General features: G+C 35.1%; 2 protein-coding genes across 2 annotated transcripts; one reads left to right on the top strand and one right to left on the bottom strand.

The window, feature by feature from the left end:
- Window positions 1–1,579: 1,579 nt before the first annotated feature.
- Window positions 1,580–2,760, bottom strand: Idi (Isopentenyl-diphosphate delta isomerase). The gene is made up of 2 exons (XM_073964405.1): window positions 2,357–2,760; window positions 1,580–2,268 (listed from the first exon to the last, which is right to left on the bottom strand). Exons 1-2 carry the CDS (start codon window positions 2,651–2,653, stop codon window positions 1,813–1,815), a joined length of 753 nt encoding a protein of 250 aa, XP_073820506.1. The 5' UTR covers window positions 2,654–2,760; the 3' UTR covers window positions 1,580–1,812.
- Window positions 2,761–15,000: 12,240 nt separating this feature from the next.
- AP-2sigma (adaptor protein complex 2, sigma subunit) lies at window positions 15,001–16,068 on the top strand. Its single transcript, XM_073964406.1, has 3 exons — window positions 15,001–15,135; window positions 15,209–15,358; window positions 15,432–16,068. Exons 1-3 carry the CDS (start codon window positions 15,133–15,135, stop codon window positions 15,705–15,707), a joined length of 429 nt encoding a protein of 142 aa, XP_073820507.1. The 5' UTR covers window positions 15,001–15,132; the 3' UTR covers window positions 15,708–16,068.
- Window positions 16,069–19,461: the final 3,393 nt, after the last annotated feature.

Here is a 19,461-nt window from a genome sequence, read left to right on the forward strand (position 1 = left end):
GGTGTTTGTGCAATAAAAGAATCTCCGTGAAATGTTCGCAGATCTCCGACGAAAATAGAAGGGACATTTTTTTTTGGAGAATGGCATGGGAGAAAAAAAGGATGCATGTAAAAACATTAATCTAATATGTTCCAATATCAAGGGCCAGAAACAGAGTGGTTCAAAAAATGTATGCCTAATGCAGCGTCGGAAATGTCTCAACTCGTTTTTTGATTCCCTGCCTGAAGTCACACTCTTATCGAGCGCTCACTAGCAAGAAAATATCTTTTGTCTGAATGGGGTTCTAAAGGACAACGTTCCAAATTTTATGTTAATGGTTTCTGCACAAAACAGAAGATTCAACCAATTTGCACGACCACATTTTATGAGATGTTTAAATAAAAAAATAACATTGTTTACCCCCAGACCAATGTGAAATTTATGCTCGATATTTAGTTGGAAACCTCGGACAAGAAGAATATAATATTCACCAAAAAAAAGAAAGAATATTCCAGAAAAGAAAAACTTAAAGGGAGACGAAAGTCGTGTTTTCACTGTTGACCTATAAGCCGTCCTAATGGCTCCAAAATCGCAGGTCAACAGCTTATATTATGGCAGCCCGCCGTAAGCCCGTACGAATCATTCATTTTTTAAATGTTTTAAAATCGATTCATTTTTAAAACTATTCGACCTGGTCGTGGAAAAGGTGATGCTAAAGTAACGTTATCGTAGTAGACATAAGTTACATACATATGTTTCCATTACATCCCTGAAGGGACAAGGGAGACTTCTCTCATATCAATAAGTGCACGACGATTCATATTAGCTTAATGATATGGAACCACTTTTCATTGACGAGTCCGAACGGCGTGTCATACGACACCACCTGTAGAGAAGTTTTCATGGCTGACATACTCAGGAAATGCAAGCCAACATTACTCTGATTACTCTGAGGAGATTTGCACCGCCGCATCGGAATATGAAGTAAAATACTCTGCAAGATGTAGTCTACTTTCGATTAGAACTGATTCTAAAATGTTTGTTGTTAGTGATTTAGCAGTCATTTTGAGCAAAAAAAACATTAAAAGCATTGTTGATATTATTCAAACAATAATATTTTGAAAAAAATATGCAATTCATTTTTATTTTCTTTGAAATTACGAGAAGCGACTGTGAAAAAACAGTTGCCGCAAAATGATCATTTCGGGAACTGAATTTGTCTACGTCAGTTGCTGGTTGCCTACTGTAATTTGTAACAATTTTGGCAACTGCCAACCCAACTGGACGATAGTTGCTTTCCATAATCGAGGCATAAGCTTAACAAATAAACTCCCGGGTTATGAAGGTTCAGTTAAGTTATATCGGTTCCTATGAAGTTTTTAGTGTTTTTAAATACTCTCATGCTATGAAGGTACCATGTTAATCGATTCCTGAAAAATCGAGGTTTAACTGTAATTATCGGATCGCCCATAGTTTTTCTTCTCTAGCATCCCAATGAATGTATTTATGTGATTGACTTTAGTAAGAAAATATATTGTTGTTGCTAGTTGATATGAAGCTAAGCGTGTATATGGTCACCATTAATAAAAACTTATGTATATTTTTATTACTTTAATAAAAGTGTTTATTTCGTTAAAATTGCATTTCAATTTATTGAATACGCTTGTCAGTTATTTTTTGATTAGGTAAAGTTGAAAAAGTCTACATTATGGCCGATAATATAACAATATTTGAGAATTCTTAATTCTATGTGCAAAAAAATAATAAATTTACTATGTGCACATTTTAAACGATCGTTTCACTCGTCATTTACATTTCATAGGCATTGTCTCTTTAGTACCGATATATATTTTTGTGATCTTCGAACTTTTTCAACTGATGCAAATTATCCCACCACACTTTTAAATGATTTTTCAATATTAACTGAAACCATGGTGTCAACGGGGCATCGAATTTCAAAATCTCCTCATCAATATTCTGACGTTTTACAAAACGTACATCGCTGACTTCATTCATGTTTGGCTTTATATCGACATCTTTCTGTAGAAACAGAATGTAGTCGATTTCATGTTCACCCCAAGTGCCATCTCCTGTATTTGCATAATGAATCCTTGTCAAGTAATGGAAGTTCTCCGGTCTTATTTGGTTTGTAGGTATACCAAGCTCATAGTTAAGTCTTCGTTGGGCGGCCTTGCGTATTCCAAAGCAATTTAATTCATCGCGCTCCACTTCGATTTCGTACAGAGGATGACTGCAACAGGTATTTGTATAGGTATTAGGGAATGTTATCTGGGCAATAGAAATAACAATAATGGTGAAAGTCAAGTCAGAAGATCCATGGAAAATAATTTATGCATAACATGTGTGCAAAACATACCTTGTGGTCCGATCTTTTTTGAACTAACATTTCTCCCTTGGTGTTAAATAGAAACACAGAGAATGCCCGATGTAACTTTACTCCTTTCGTCGTAGGATCAACTCTATGACAATCTGCCTTAGAAGTGTGACCAATCACTTTGTCATTTTCATCCACCAGAATGCATTGTTCCTCCAATGCCAATCGTTGCAACTCGTCGTGTTCTTTTGTTTCGGAGGCCGGTGCGAAGCTGACATAACTCCTGCTAGAAGCCCACAACGATGGACCACAAACCCGTCTAACCAATGTTGTAATCATTCTTAAAAACTGACTGAAGTGACTGAATTGACTTGTATATTTTTTTCCTTATTTATTTACATGAAAAATATAGGGATCTACAGCTGACAAAGTGATATAGCGCTCTAAAAATACTTAGAGGTGGTTTACACTATCGACCAATGTCATATGTGTTGACAATTTCCATCCTTAATAGCCCATTTAGATATGACTTCATTAGACGGATTTAGCACATTATCAGGTTTTAGTTGCTAAATCCAGCCAAAATCTACCAGATTTCCCATACAAAAATAAATCCTCTTATTGGGCGGATTTGTTTTAAATCTGGCATAAATCCTCGTATACAACTCTGTTTTTTGCATCATGTTGCTAGAAAATACAAAAAAGGGGTGTCTACGTGGTATCCGATGGAATTGCAATTTTCGAATTTCGAAAAAAGATGAGTTGTGCTAGGTTTGTGCCCATTTGTGCCGAAAATTTTTTTTCGAAATTCGAAAAAATGTCTGAGATATTCGACAAAACATTTTTTTCGAAAAAATGTTGCCAGAATTGCAATTTTCGAATTTCGAAAAAATTTAAGTTGTGCTGAATTGTGCTCAGTTTGTGCCCATTTGTGCCGCAAAAATTTTTTCGATATCTCGTACCATTTTCGAAAAAAGCGATATTTTCGAATACATCACAGAATTGCAATTTTCGAATTTCGAAAAAACAAAAGTTGTGCTGAATTGTGCTCAGTTTGTGCTCATTTGTGCCGCAAAAATTTTTTCGATATCTCCTACCATTTTACGATAGAATAGCAATTTTCGAATTTCGAAAAAACAAAAGTTGTGCTGAATTCTACTCAATTTGTGCCGTTTAAATTTTTTCAATATCTCTAACCGTTTTCAAGATATGGTAATTTCGAAAAACCAGTATTTTGTATGAAAAATCACTGTAATTTCGGCAATAATGCAAATATCGAGATGATCTTTTTTGTGCTAAGTTCGACTCGCTGAGCACAATTTTTCGTCCATACGTTGGAAATTTCCAACTTTACTCGTTACTCGCTCAAAATGAAAAAATCCTATCACTTCCGTTTAAATACGATTTTTTTAATTCTGTAAATTGTGCTGAATTGTGCTCGTCTAGCACACATTTTCGCCTTACGTTGCAAAATTCCATCTCTACTCGTTACTCGTTAAAATCGCAAATAATTTTTTTCAAAGAAAAATCACTGTAATTTTTGCAAAAATGCAAATATCGAGATGATCTTCTTTGTGCTGAGTTGGTTTCACCGAGCACAATTTTTCATCCATACATTGGAAATTTCCAACTTTACTCGTTACTCGCTGAAAATGAAAAAACCTTATCACTTCCGTTTAAATAGGATTTTTTTTAATTCTGTAAATTGTGCTGAATTGTGCTCGCCTAGCACAAAATTTTCCCCTTACATTGCAAAATTCCATCTCTACTCGTTACTCGTTAAAATCGCAAATAATTTTTTTCAAAGAAAAATCACTGTAATTTTTGCAAAAATGCAAATATCGAGATGATCTTCTTTGTGCTGAGTTGGTTTCACCGAGCACAATTTTTCATCCATACATTGGAAATTTCCAACTTTACTCGTTGCTCGCTGATAATGAAAAAACCTTATCACTTCCGTTTAAATAGGATTTTTTTTAATTCTGTAAATTGTGCTGAATTGTGCTCGCCTAGCACAAAATTTTCGCCTTACATTGCAAAATTCCATCTCTACTCGTTACTCGTTAAAATCGCAAATAATTTTTTTCAAAGAAAAATCACTGTAATTTTTGCAAAAATGCAAATATCGAGATGATCTTCTTTGTGCTGAGTTGGTTTCACCGAGCACAATTTTTCATCCATACATTGGAAATTTCCAACTTTACTCGTTACTCGCTGAAACTGAAGAAATCCTATCACTTCCGTTTAAATAGGATTTTTTTAATTCTGTAAATTGTTCTGAATTGTGCTCGCCAAGCACACATTTTTCGCTTTACATTGCAAGTTTCCATCTCTACTCGTTACTCGTTCAAATAGCAAATAATGTTTTTCAACGAAAAATCATTGTAATTTTTGCAAAAATGCAAATATCGAGATGATCTTTTTTGTACTGAGTTGGATTCACAGAGCACAATTTGTCGTCCATACATTTGAAATTTCCAACTTTACTCGTTACTCGCTGAAACTGAAAAAATCCTATCACTTCCGTTTAAATAGGAATTTTTTAATTCTGTAAATTGCGCTCGCCTAGCACACAATTTTCGCCTTACATTGCAAATAAATCTAACATGTTTATTTTTTCGTCCATACATTACAAATTTCCAACTTTACACGTTATTTGCTGAAAAAGAAAGTTAAAAAATAAAAAAATATGCGATCAAAATTAAGTCGGCGAGATTTGAACCCGAGACCTCTATGTACCAGCGGCAGATGTCAACCCACTCAACCGCAAATGCTCATTGGAAGCGTTGAATTATATGCTTGGAAGAGCAACAGATGATTGTTACTAACATTTTTCATTTTGTTGCATATAATTCTCATATACTACACTTTCTACAGAACTGTGATATAAATGGCACGTATAAAATTATGAGTATTGACAAACCACACATGTTCAGGTTTTGCCAAGTTTAACCAACAACATAGTGACCGAGGAAACAATAAAGGAACAATTAAAAACCATAACAAAGCAGAAAAGAAAACAAAAGAAGAAAACTAACAACAAATAAACGCCCCCCGCATCTATGGACTACCTAAAGTACACAAGCCTAACATACCACTAAGGCCCATAGTATCCTCCGTTAATGTCCCGTGTTACAACACTTCCAAATTTCTAGGACAAATTTTAAAGAACTTAGTATCCATGGTAGAACAAACCAGGTAAAGTTAGTACTACAACAAATACAACTCAACAACAACCACATAGGAATTTGTTTTGTTTGGAACGTTAGTGTCAAATATAAATGTAAACAAAATAAGGAAATGTCTATAAATTATTGTAATTTAAAAAACTAATAATTTTTCACATTTGATTGAATATTTTGAAAAACATGAATGAAAACTCGTTAGATTTTCAGTTTGAATGTTTCCATATCATTCCACTAAATGCATAATATCACGCAGGAAGTAGAATTCTTGCAAAAATGTTTGGGGTCGCTGGTAATTCATTGGAAAAAGATAAGCTGTTTCAATCGTTTGCTTTTGAAAACAAAAAAGCCCATGTTTATTAGGGCTTTATTATTTTCAAGTTTAACAAAATACCACACATATTAACAAATATTGTACCGCCTCTATAAGTGGTGTTTTAGTATGCGGCATGTCGTTCGGACCTGGAGGAGGGTTCATGTCAATGATATGAAGGAGTCTTTATGGGAAATTGTTTTTATTTCAGATGAATAAATTTTTTCTTCAAAAAATATATATCCCTAATATACATCGAACATAGAAATAAATACATAAAATGTCGTATGGAATTTGACACTAACACTACAGCCCAGTTCAGTCAGCTGGGTATTGCTGCTACCTTTTCTTGTTCTACCATGCTTAGTATCAAAGAAATATAATATAGAGAATTCTGCAGAACTTAAACACACTCTTAAAGATATTAAGCTGGCCGAAACGGATATATTAGTATCATTCGATGTCATATCCTTATTTACAAATATACCTGTACATACCGCAATTAAAATCATAATGGAAAAATGGGACCAAGTCAAAAACCACACCAAAATCCCAAAAAAACTCTTCCTCCAACTTTTACAATTCTGCCTCAAGGACAACAACTATTTTGTATTCGATGATAAAATATATAATCAAATTTTCGGTATGCCAATGGGAAACCCCCTCTCACCTACAATCGCAGATATAGTTTTAGACCACCTACTTGACGACACCATAGCTGAGCTACAACATAAGGACATAAATATCAAATACATAACCAAATATGTAGATGATATTTTAGCAATAATCAACAAGGACGATGCGGAAACAATACTCAACACTTTAAACAATTTTCACAATAAAATTCAGTTTACACTAGAGGTCGAGAAAGAAAAAACAATACCCTATTTAGACGTTAAATTGATTCGAGCCAATGATACAATCACCTTTGACTGGTATAGCAAAGATACATCCTCTGGCAGAATAATAAATTATCATACAACACAACCAAGATCACAAATCCTTGATACTGTTAAAAAATTAATATACCGAATTCTAAACATCAGTGACAAACAATACCACAACAAAAACACCAAAATAATAGCTCTGTTCCTTTACGTGCCTGAGGTTACCATTTCTTACCATTTTTAACCTGCAAAGTGTTCCTTTACTTTAAAAAGCATACAATTTATATGAGACCAGTTCACCACTTTTACCATTTTTTGCCACTGTTACCATTTTTAAAAGTAAAGGAACAGACCAAATAACGAACATTTTACAAAACAACAGCTTTCCCGGCAATATTATACTCTCCTTAATTGAGGAAATCAAAAGTAAAATTAAGAGAAAAAAAAATAATGTAACAAAATCAGACACAGAAAACGCACAAACAAAAAATTTTTATGGTTTAACTTACATCCCAGGCCTTTTTGACAACCAAAAATTGCCAAAAATCATAAACAACAACAACATAAGCTTTGCATATAAACCGAACACGACACTAAACACAATATTTTCAAATACAAAAGCCCCAATTGAAAAGCAACAACAAAACAACGTTGTATATCAAATCAACTGCAAAGGAAACAAGTAAAAAAGTATCAGTCGGCTTTGCCGACAGAGATATACCCTCAGCATGTATATATTGAAACATTTTTCCCCAAAAAACGTATGTATTTAGGGGTTTTTAAAAAATTTGGGAATTTGAAGCGACAAAAATGTTCATTAGGATTAGATATCAAAAGTTTTGCGGAGGAGATACTAAAAGGAATGGATCTACATTGACCATTATGGAAGTGGATCTCCAGCCACTACATATGGTGCCATAGGGGGTTTTTGCACCCTCCGGGATGTTTGCTCAAGAAGTATGGACTTGCCCCTGAAAAAACGTTTACCATCGTAATTGAGGCAGCGAATGCAAGTTGCTTCAACAAAAATCAAAGTGATTCGATAGCAGGTCTTAAAGTGAACTTATCCGAAATTGTGTGTGGGAGGTACCGGATGGAGTGGACAAATATAGTCCATATTTGAACCTGATCTATATCTAGTAGATATATTAGGATGTGTAAAGTATGGACCAATTCGACCACTACCTTCAAGAGTTACCGTATGAACAAATTTTCCGAACATTTTTGAACTTTTGTGGGGGAGGTACCTGAAGGAGTGTACCGATATGGCTTATCTTCGAACTTAAACTATGTTTGGACAAAATATTACTAAGGCCAAACTTTGGACCGAATCGGCAGACCTGTTCGAGAGTTATTTTGCCCTCCAACCTCCTCACACGGTGTCATAGGGGTTTTTTGCAACTTTCAGGCTATTTTCTCAGGAAGAATGGATTTGCCCCTGATGAAACTTATACCGTCGTATGGAGGCCAGTGAATACAAGTTGCTAAAGCAAAAATCAAAGCGATTCGAGAGATGTTCCTAAAATGAACTTTTCCAAAATTTTGTGTGGGAGGTACCCGACGGAGTGGTCCGATTGAGTCCATATTAAAACCTGATCTAAGTCTGGTACACGCTCCACGATGGGCAAAGTATGGACCAAATCGGTCACACCCTTCAAGAGTTATCGTGCGTACAAATTTTCCGAACATTTTCGAACTTTTGTGGGGGAGGTACCGGAAGGAGTGGACCGATATAGCTCATCTTCGAACTTAAACTAAGTTTGGACAAAATATTACGAAAGCCAAAATTTGAACCGAATCGGTTCATCCCTTCGAGAGTTATTGTGCGCTCCAGCCAGCCAGACAGACAGGCAGACGGACGGACATTGCTCAATCGACTCCAAATTATCTGAAACACATTTCGTCCAAACATACTTAGGGTCTAAAACCATTATTTCGATGAGGCACATTTTGCCCGTATGAAACTGTATATACCCTTCATAGCCTAAAGGCTGAGGGTATAAAAACGACGATGATTGTAACAAAATATACATCGGGACAACAAAAAGAACTTTAAGCATTAGAATGAGAGAACACAAAACAGATATTGAGAAACAAAAAGAAACGACAGCACTCTCACAACATGCTCTGAGCAAAGGCCACACACCCGACTTTGACAACGTCATAATAGGTGTGTCTTTTTACGTGATAATTTGTAATAATTATTACGAAATGTTACTAAATGCTGTCTTTTTACACAAAAGTTCAGTAAAAGAGAACGAAATGAGAGAACAATTTTGACAGTTGTTTGCTGAGAAATTGCTAAAAGTTGCTGAAAGAGTTTTTCCCAGCAACATTTAGCAAGTTCGATCAGCTGTTTTGTAATCATTTGCTAATGGTCAGCTGCTCAATGTTTACCTTATTTTTGTGGAAAAATACAATAAATATTACGATTCAGCTATATTTATTGATTATTTTATTAATATATTAATAATTTTTTATTTATTTTGCTTTAAATTGAAAAACTTTTTCATTGCTTTGGAGCTAGTTTTCTTTCATGCATTGGCGCCAATGTTTTTGTTTTGGTTATCAACTGTTATCTTGCTGAAGTTTACTAAATGCTGTCTTTTTACTTTTTTCTCTATTTTCGTATCAAAGAGTAAAATATCTCTTACTCTCTGAAAAGAAGTTACTGAATAATTATTACTGAAAAAGTAAAAAGACACAACTAATATTGGACAAAGAACGAAAAGAGAAAAAGAGACTAATGATTGAAAGCTTACGCATTCAACAACATATTGAAAGGACAATGAACATAAAAGAAGACACTGACAACATAAGTGTCAGTTACGGCATTGCAATATTGTAATCTCACTGTGATCTAGCTTTTAATTCTTGTTAATTGTCTTATATGTTTAATTAATATTGTTACGAATGTAACTGATAGGGTTAAGTTAGTTTAGTTTAATTTCCGTTAATTTAAAAATTTGAATTGTAACGTAAATTTTATTACGCAGTTACTTTATTTAAGCAACAACAACAACTACCATGTAGAAATCTCTTCATTATTCTAGTTATTTACCTTTCATTTATGTGCTTCTGTTTTGTTTTGCCACAATCATGTAATTATTGTTTAGTTTGTTACTTCGTCATTTCTTGCATCTGTTTGTTGTTGTAGTTACGTCATTACTGTGCTTGTCGTCCAATTGTATTCCCCCCCATGTATGTATGTGAGTATAGTTGTTCGCTTAGGCCGCCATCAGACCATCTGCTTTTTCACATGTATGTAGTGACTTTGGGTATACTAATATACAGAACAGCTGATCCCATACATGTGAAAAAGCAGGTGGTCTGATGGCGGCCTTAGTGCGAATGTGCGTCTGTGTGTTCGTTGCACAGATTCGAGATGTTGCCAGATTTTGTGGATAATTCTAGACCAAGGAGATTTTGGATATAAATAGCGGTAGGAAAGGCAACATGAGTTGAGTTGTGTTTTAAGCGTTGAACTGAACAAATCGGTTAAAGAATAGCTGCGTGCTAACTAGAGACTTGCTGTGTGCTTTGTAATTAAAGTCGGTTCTGAATAAGTGTAATAAAGTAAATAAAGCATTGTAGAAACGTAATCTAAAACGAACCCTGTTTTATTTGGTACAAATCGTATCGGGGAATAAAACAACGTCTACACGGAGATTAGTTAAATCGAATCCCGTAACAATTGGTGTCAGAAGTGGGATTACGATAATCCTACAATGAAGATGAAGTTCAAGGATCTACGAAAGGAAGATTTGAAGAAGGAGCTAAGTAAGTTGGAGTTGTGTTCTACTGGCAACAAGGCCGAACTACAAAAACGCTTGTTGGAAGAGTTCGAGCGCCGTGGAATGAACATCGACGAATATGAGTTTGATATTAGAGATGAAACTTCAGATGCGGTTCCGAGTTATACGGAGGTTGCAAAAGTGATTGCAGTAACGTTGGCGAAGGAATTTAGTAAGAGAATGGAAGAGGAATCTATTGCAATAAATGAAAGCTTCAAATGTCTGACGGAGGAATTGGACGAAAAATTGGAAGAATTAGAGGCAAGAATCAGCGAAAGACTCGACAATATTACGCAAGTTATTGGAAAGCGATTCGAGGTTGTGGAAAACCATTTAAAGAAATTGGATAGGCAATTTCTGGCCCACGACGAGAAGATTGTGAATCTGGAAAAGAAAATGTCTGAACTGGAAATCAAAGGAGGACCAGTGCGAGTTATTGATAACACTCTGAAAATCAAGCCTCCGGAATTCGACGGGTCTACATCGTTTGATGTCTTCAAATTACAATTTGAGACGGTTGCTTCGAGAAATTCGTGGAACGACAACGACAAGGCGGTACAACTGCTTATGTCATTGAAGGGCGGTGCTGCTGACGTATTACAGAATATTCCCGCCGCTTCTAGAAGCAAATATGGAGATATAATTGCTGCTCTCGAACTTAAGTACGGTGGCGGACATAAGCAAGAGACAATGGTGAAACCTCATGCTTGCAATGTGCGGAGGCTGGAAGTTGAGGACAACAATCCCCAGACCGTTGTCGAACTAATGAAAGATGCACTAATGCAGGTAATAGATAAAGTGAAACGAGGGGCTGGAAAAACGAGAAAGACTTGCTACAACTGTCGGAAAACTGGACACTTGGCCCGAGAATGCAGATTGAGACAAGCAAGGCCCAGATCCACCTCACCGCCTTCAAAAAGCGACGACCAACTGGTGGCCAAGAATCTGGAAAGAGAGACATCAGGTGAATCAACAAAAGTGGATTCCGTCAATCACGAGGCGCCGCTGGCAGATGAAGAAAACGATGGTCCCACCATCTCTATAGCCATAGTCCAACAGAAGAATCACAACCTAACGGTTAAAGGCTTCATCAATGGTGTTTTGCGTAACTTGACATTGGACACCGGTGCAGCAAAGTCCATTATTAGACCGGATTTGGTAAAAGGGAAGGTATTGCCGTTAAATGGAGTCAAATTGCGGACGGCCACAGGCGAGACTACAACGGTTCATGGAAAGGCCTACCAAAGGCTGAGCATGGGTAGAAAATCGGTAAATTTCGATTTTATAGTGGCCGATATTGTGGACGAAGTTATACTTGGTGTAGACTTCATGATTGCCTTCGATATCAACCTGGACATAAAGCACCGTGTGATGACTTGGTCCAATGTGGAAATACCGATAAGTGTGGGCTACAACGAGAAAAGCAAACATCGCCCAAAGGCAGAATCCGGCGAGATCGATGTCGATGTCCGTACACTGAAGGTGGAAGCCGCCGACAATTGGCCCGTAGGAAAGCGGAAAAATCCAGCAACGAGGACGAGAAAGCGAAGATGTGCGTCGAGGAAAGGTCCATCGAAAAGCGGCCGTACAACAAGGAAGGACAAGTCCGATGACGACCAGGTGGCACTTAGGAGGGTGACCACAAAGGAAGAAGGTACAACGTCGCGATTCCTGGAGAGAAAGCAACGACGTCCAGAAGAGCGAAGGTCCAAAGCAGATGGCATAGAGGGCACATCTAAATCGGTTGCTACCACTACGGAACGAGAACTGCGTCTAGTCAAGAGAAACAGGCTTAAGCGGGAGGCAGTGTTACCAATGCCCATACCACCGAGAGGGAACTGTGCCTATTCGGGACGAACAGGCTTAAGCGGGAGGCAATGTTACGAATGTAACTGATAGGGTTAAGTTAGTTTAGTTTAATTTCCGTTAATTTAAAAATTTGAATTGTAACGTAAAGTTTTATTACGCAGTTACTTTATTTAAGCAACAACAACAACTACCATGTAGAAATCTCTTCATTATTCTAGTTATTTACCTTTCATTTATGTGCTTCTGTTTTGTTTTGCCACAATCATGTAATTATTGTTTAGTTTGTTACTTCGTCATTTCTTGCATCTGTTTGTTGTTGTAGTTACGTCATTACTGTGCTTGTCGTCCAATTGTATTCCCCCATGTATGTATGTGAGTATAGTTGTTCGCTTAGTGCGAATGTGCGTCTGTGTGTTCGTTGCACAGATTCGAGATGTTGCCAGATTTTGTGGATAATTCTAGACCAAGGAGATTTTGGATATAAATAGCGGTAGGAACGGCAACATGGGTTGAATTGTGTTTTAAGCGTTGAACTGAACAAATCGGTTAAAGAATAGCTGCGTGCTAACTAGAGACTTGCTGTGTGCTTTGTAATTAAAGTCGGTTCTGAATAAGTGTAATAAAGTAAATAAAGCATTGTAGAAACGTAATCTAAAACGAACCCTGTTTTATTTGGTACAAATCGTATCGGGGAATAAAACAACGTCTACACGGAGATTAGTTAAATCGAATCTCGTAACAATATAAAATCAATGTAACAAGATTAAAAAACATTATCGTAAGTTATTAATTCATGTACGTTCTTGGTGTTTTTGTAAAATTGCAAATTGTGATTTTTATATATTTAAATAGACAAGTCCCCTGAAGAAGTCGCCAAACAAGCGACGAAACGTTGGAATGAAAAAGCAATAAACCCCTTGTTTTATTTGCTTAAATTTACCAAAGGTCAGTTAGCTAAACACAATCAACAATAATAAACAACATCTTGACCAAAAACAACCCACAAAAACAATTGTTCTATTCTTTTTTTAATTTTTCTTTACATATTGATCTTCTGAAGATCTTCCAGATGATTAATCTGCGATTCTTCCTCGCGATTCGCTTCCCGGACACAGTTACTTTATGTCGGCGATTCGCAGGTTATCATTAGGCGCGCTCTTCCGCGATTGAATTTATCTTCCCCGCGAATCGCAGATTATCTTTAAGCGATTAAAAATTTGAAAAAATGTTTGCAGGGCTAAGCCTTATATTTACTTTTTTGCAGAAGAGTTTTCGCGGGAGTAAAGTCAATGTTGTTGTTGGCATTTCAAAAAATGAAAAACTAATGAAACACAACATATAACAACGTAAACGAAGCAAAAGTTAAAAATAGTTAGCTGCAAGTTAAAGTGTGGAAATGAGGAAAATGTTTGTTGTTGGCGTAGAGTGCACTATACTAAACTTGGTGTAGACTGTGCACTTACATATGTATGTATATTGATGAAAATTACAACCTAAAACGCCTGTTAGACTATGAACTTATATGTACTTTGATTTAAACTGTCAATCCCATACAATATCCGTCAAATAAAATCCAGTGGATTTAGAATTACGATTTATTTGACATAGGTATATACTATGGAATTGACATTTGAAATCGAGTGGATTTATAAGTCTAAACGTACTATAAATTCGCTAAATTTGCTAAATCGAACACAGCCTAAACGTAATGTAAGCTGGATTTAGCAAATCCAGCGGATTATGAATGCTTTCACGTGAGAGGTTAAATTTCAATATTCCAATGCATTTCATAGTTTTCATACTTTACAGAATGTGTTTCCCAATTAAGAGGTAGTTTACACTATCTATCAATGTCATATGACAAGAAAAAAACCATTCCATATCTACCCTAGAGCTGGCAAACCATCGATATTCCCAACATTAGATATTTGCGATATAATGTTATAAAATATCGATTGCTATCGATATTATCGTTAAGTTGTCATCGCCATTAATTTGGAGATAAAAATGGCGGAAATGTCAATGATTTTCTTGAAATTATGCAAAAGTAGTTCACAGAAATGTAAAGGAGAATAAACAACTGCTTTTATTTCATAAAAAATGTAAAAAAATACATTTTATTTTACCGAAAACTCTGACTACGGACATACTTTCCTACACACACATAACCGAAAAACAGCGAAATTTCTATTTATTTCAATGAATTTCAGGTTTTGGGTTTTTATTCCGATAATATCGATAGGAAAAACCATCGATATTCCCAACATTAGATATTTGCGATATAATGTTTTAAAATATCGATTGCTATCGATATTATCGTTAAGTTGTCATCGCCATTAATTTGGAGATAAAAATGGCGGAAATGTCAATGATTTTCTTGAAATTATGCAAAAGTAGTTCAAAGAAATGTGAGGGAGAATAAACAATTGCTTTTATAAAATAAAAAAAATACATTTTACTTTACCGAAAAATGTGTACGCTTGCTTTCTCACACACACATAACCGAAAAGTAGCGAAATTTCTATTTATTTCAATGAATTTCAGGTTAGGGGTTTTTATTCCGATAATATCGATAGGTAAAACTATCTATCGATATTGAATTTTTAAATAACAATCGATAGTGCCATCGATTTTTTGCCAGCTCTACACCATTGGTTTTTCTATCATCTACAATCGATTAGTGTCGATCTATACATCCATCTGGACCCATTCATGTTTCGATCTATAGATCCATGTCAACCTATTTATGCTTCAATCTATAGATCCATCACTAGTGTACATTCATTTATCTTTATCAGTAAATTATTGTTGATTTTCCTCTCAATCGAAAATGGTAAAAACGCCCATTACATTAAATCCAATACTTATTTAACTTATTTAGTTATACGTTTTGAATTTTCCCATAGATACGATTTATTCTGATACAAAATAGAGCTGGCAAAACTCGTTTGGCCAAGTGGTATATGAATTTTGATGACGATGAAAAACAGAAACTCATCGAAGAAGTCCATGCAGTGGTGACTGTGAGAGATGCAAAACACACAAATTTCGTTGAGGTTTGTTGGGTCATTGATCTGTATTACACTTTGTATATTTAACAATTCCAATTCATCATTTCTTCCTTTGCAGTTTCGTAACTTTAAAATCGTCTATCGTCGCTATGCGGGTCTCTACTTCTGCATTTGTGTCGATGTGAACGACAACAATCTTTGCTACTTGGAGGCAATTCACAACTTCGTAGAGGTTCTTAACGAATATTTCCATAATGTTTGCGAGTTGGATTTGGTTTTTAATTTCTACAAAGTATATACAGTGGTGGATGAAATGTTCCTCGCCGGTGAGATACGGGAGACATCACAAACCAAAGTTCTAAAACAATTATTGACTTTGAATTCTTTGGAGTAAATGGAAGAGTAGAGGAATTCTTTGTAATTTGTTCTAGTAGTGTAGTTATCATTCCACTATGATTGTATGTACTCGTATACTGTGTTCTGCATCTCTGGCCGCAATTTACATGCTTACAGGATAATTGTATCGTAAAGTCTTGCTAGAAACAATTGTATACCTTTTCGAATCTTGGTTTAGTTTATATATGTATATTTTTTCTGCTTTTTTGATTATGTACATCTATGGTACATAAATGAAAGTGTACCGTATCCAAAAAATTTCCTTTGTATTAAAATATGTGTAGTATTAACACAAGAAAAAGAGAATTATATTATGCGTCGTTCAAATATAAATAAATTATTCATATTGTTAAACTAAAGTGTTTAAAAAACAAATATTTTTATTCTCGGAACAACTCCAACTTATAGCAAATAAAAATAGCTAATCGTCAAGGTTATACAAGTATAAATCGACATCCAGGGCAGTACCACTGCATAAAAACATATGAGGCAGGTAAACACTGGCTTAGATCTTTGGAATATACCCAAAATATACATATATCATAGAGCTGTGAAGGTATAACAACATAATACATATTGGGGGTTATGATGAACGGCAATTCCCCGTGAATTTGTTCACTTTCTCCCTCAAGTGCAACAGCGAAAAAAACTCACGGGGAAATTTCATTCATGATAACTCCCATTAACATTTTTGGAGTGTATTGAACAAAGTCTTGGTATACACTATTTGAAGGGAAATATGTGTTAAGATTTGATTAATAAACCGAGTAGCTATGAAATAATTGGAGTAGCTACGATGTAATGAAGAACTTTCTAAAAAAAAAAAATAAAAAAAAAAAAAAAAAAAAACGGAAGAGCAAACCGTAATTAAAGTAATTAGATCTCCAATTTCTAGCTTTAACAACTTTTTTCCCTGCACGAAAATTGATTGTCATTTACATACATACCACATCATATATCTGTTGATTATTATAAACATTAAATTTTTTATATTGTATTATTAATTTGTATTCAATTTACAAGTTGCTTTAACATTGGAGTAGCTATGATGTAATGAAGAATTTTTTCTAGCTTTAACCAGTTTTTATCACTGCGCGAAAACTTATTATCATTTGCATACCACATCATACATCTCTTAATGATCATTTCATAATTTAACTAATAACTTATACGATATACTTATTATCAATCTGTTGCTTTAAAATTGGAGTAGCTATGACGTAATGAAGAATTTAAAAAAAAAAAAAATTAAAGAATATAATTGTAACCAAAATAATTAGATCTCCAATTTCTAGGTTTAAGATGAATTATATATATGAAATTGTTTTTAGAGTAGCTATGATATCTAGGTGGATTCTTTGTAATTATATAAATTGGCCTCAAAATTGGCTTTAATTGCAAAGCAAATAAATAAATAAATAAATAATGGGCCGATTCCGTACAGCGAGGCGAGTCATGTCGCGTCGTCTATCGTCTCTGCGACAAAATTTAAAAAATGCACTACGTACAGCGACAGAAAATAATCGTCGATAACAAGTTATTTTTATACACAACATATTTGAGACTAACAACTCAATACCCATGAATGTTAGAAAAACATTGGACACTTACACATACAATTTTCATATGAAAATACTCAAATTGCTGATTCAAGAAAAACACAAGCAATCAAACCTTACAAAAGAGGCAATTAACAAAACCAAAACTCAACTCAATGATCTTCTGCAAAGAGAAGACCTGACAGCTTTTCTGGAGAGTGAAAACAATATCCTCCAAAAATTAATCTCAAAACAAAAATCAATACACATCAGTAAGCTAAATGCACTAAAAAGACAACAACACCGTGAACTCAATGTACAACATAACAAAGAGTGGTTTATCAATTTAACAAATACTGAGATACCCATGAACATAGAGTGGTTACTCTCACTTGGTCCAAAGTTCTCATTACCAACAACAAGGACAACCTTTCCCCTGTTCAATGCCATAGCTGAGGGAGAAGACTGCATTCAGACCTTAGAGAATAGAGAATCACAAGAGAACGCACGTGTAAACTTAATAACTCTCATCAATGACCACATGAGAAACAATAAATTGGGAAAAAGAGATCGGTACATTCTAGACACAGTTGGTCAAACAAACAAATTTCTGAAAGAAAATTCACATATGTTGGTACTCAACGCTGATAAAGGAGGCAAGACGGTGGCCATGGAAAAAACTGATTATGAATCAAAAATGCACAAAATTCTTAGTGACATGTGTACATACAGAAGGTTAAGAAAGGATCCAACATCAGGATTGCAGGAAAAATGCAATTCATTGATAACAAAATTATTTGAATTGAAAGCAATAACTGAACAGGAGAAAAACAAATTATTAAATAGGACCTCAGTTCCACCAAAAATATATGGACTCCCCAAGATCCATAAAACTGGCATTCCTCTTCGACCAATATGTTCATTTGTGAACTCTCCAACTTATGAACTATCCAAATATATGGCAACAATATTAAATGTCCTAACTATAGATTCAAAATATAACATTAAAGATGCTGTACATTTTAAAACCAAAATCAATAGGCAATACATAGACAATGACGAAATCTTAATCTCCTTTGATGTGGTGTCTCTATTTCCTAGTGTGCCAGTAAATCTGGCAATAAACACGATAAGAGAAAAATGGGACATCTTAAGAGAACATACACAGATCCCCCAAAACCTTTTTATAGATATGTTGACCTTATGTATTAAGGATTCACGATATTTCCTCTACGAAGAAAAGATTTTTGAACAACAGAAAGGAATGCCGATGGGTTCACCCATCTCACCTATAATTTCGGACATAATCATGGAAAAGCTGTTGGATGAAACCATGGAAAAATTGCCGATAAAACCAAGACACTTAACAAAATATGTCGACGATATATTTTGTATAATAAATAAAGACCAAGTTGACATAACTCTAAAGTCCTTGAATATATTCAATAAACAAATACAGTTCACCATGGAGCGGGAAACAGACAATTGTTTACCTTACCTTGACTCTATTATACATAGACAAGGGAACATGCTATTTCTGGATTGGTACCAGAAACCAACAGCTTCGGGCAGATTAATAAATTATTATTCAAAACATCCCCGAAGTATCAAAGTTAACACCGCATCAAATTTCATAAAAAGGGTATTAAATATTAGTGACAAACAATATCATACAAAAAACAAAAAGAAAATAAGACAGATTCTCAAACTTAATGATTTCCCTAACAGAACGATCAACGAATTGATCAAACATGCAATCACTCCGAGTATTGTCAACAAAGACCAAAACGTCGAAAAGATATACAAACGTTTTACATACATCCCAGGATTCTCTGAAAGGTTTTCACATTCAAATATGTACAATAATGAGCAATACCGATTGGCCCCCAAAAGCAATAATACGAACAACATATTCTTCAGTCGGACAAAGACAAAAGTACCAATTGAAGAAAAATCGAATGTGGTATATAAAATTAAATGTAATGGTGACTCGTCCAACATATGCCCCAAGGTATATGTTGGCACAACTAAGACGAAATTAAAAACTAGGATAAGTGGTCATAAGTCCGACCAAAAAGCGAAGAACAAACCTCTGGAGCAGAAAACTGCTCTTGCAGCACATTGTGCAACTACGGGGCATACTCCAAATTTCAAGGACGTGGAAATTTTAATTCAAGAAGGAAATTATAAACGCAGATATATGCTGGAAATGCT

This window comes from Musca autumnalis, unplaced genomic scaffold (assembly GCF_047663935.1).
Source record: "Musca autumnalis isolate F117 unplaced genomic scaffold, ASM4766393v1 scaffold_1, whole genome shotgun sequence".
In the NCBI taxonomy this organism is placed as follows: domain Eukaryota; kingdom Metazoa; phylum Arthropoda; class Insecta; order Diptera; family Muscidae; genus Musca; species Musca autumnalis.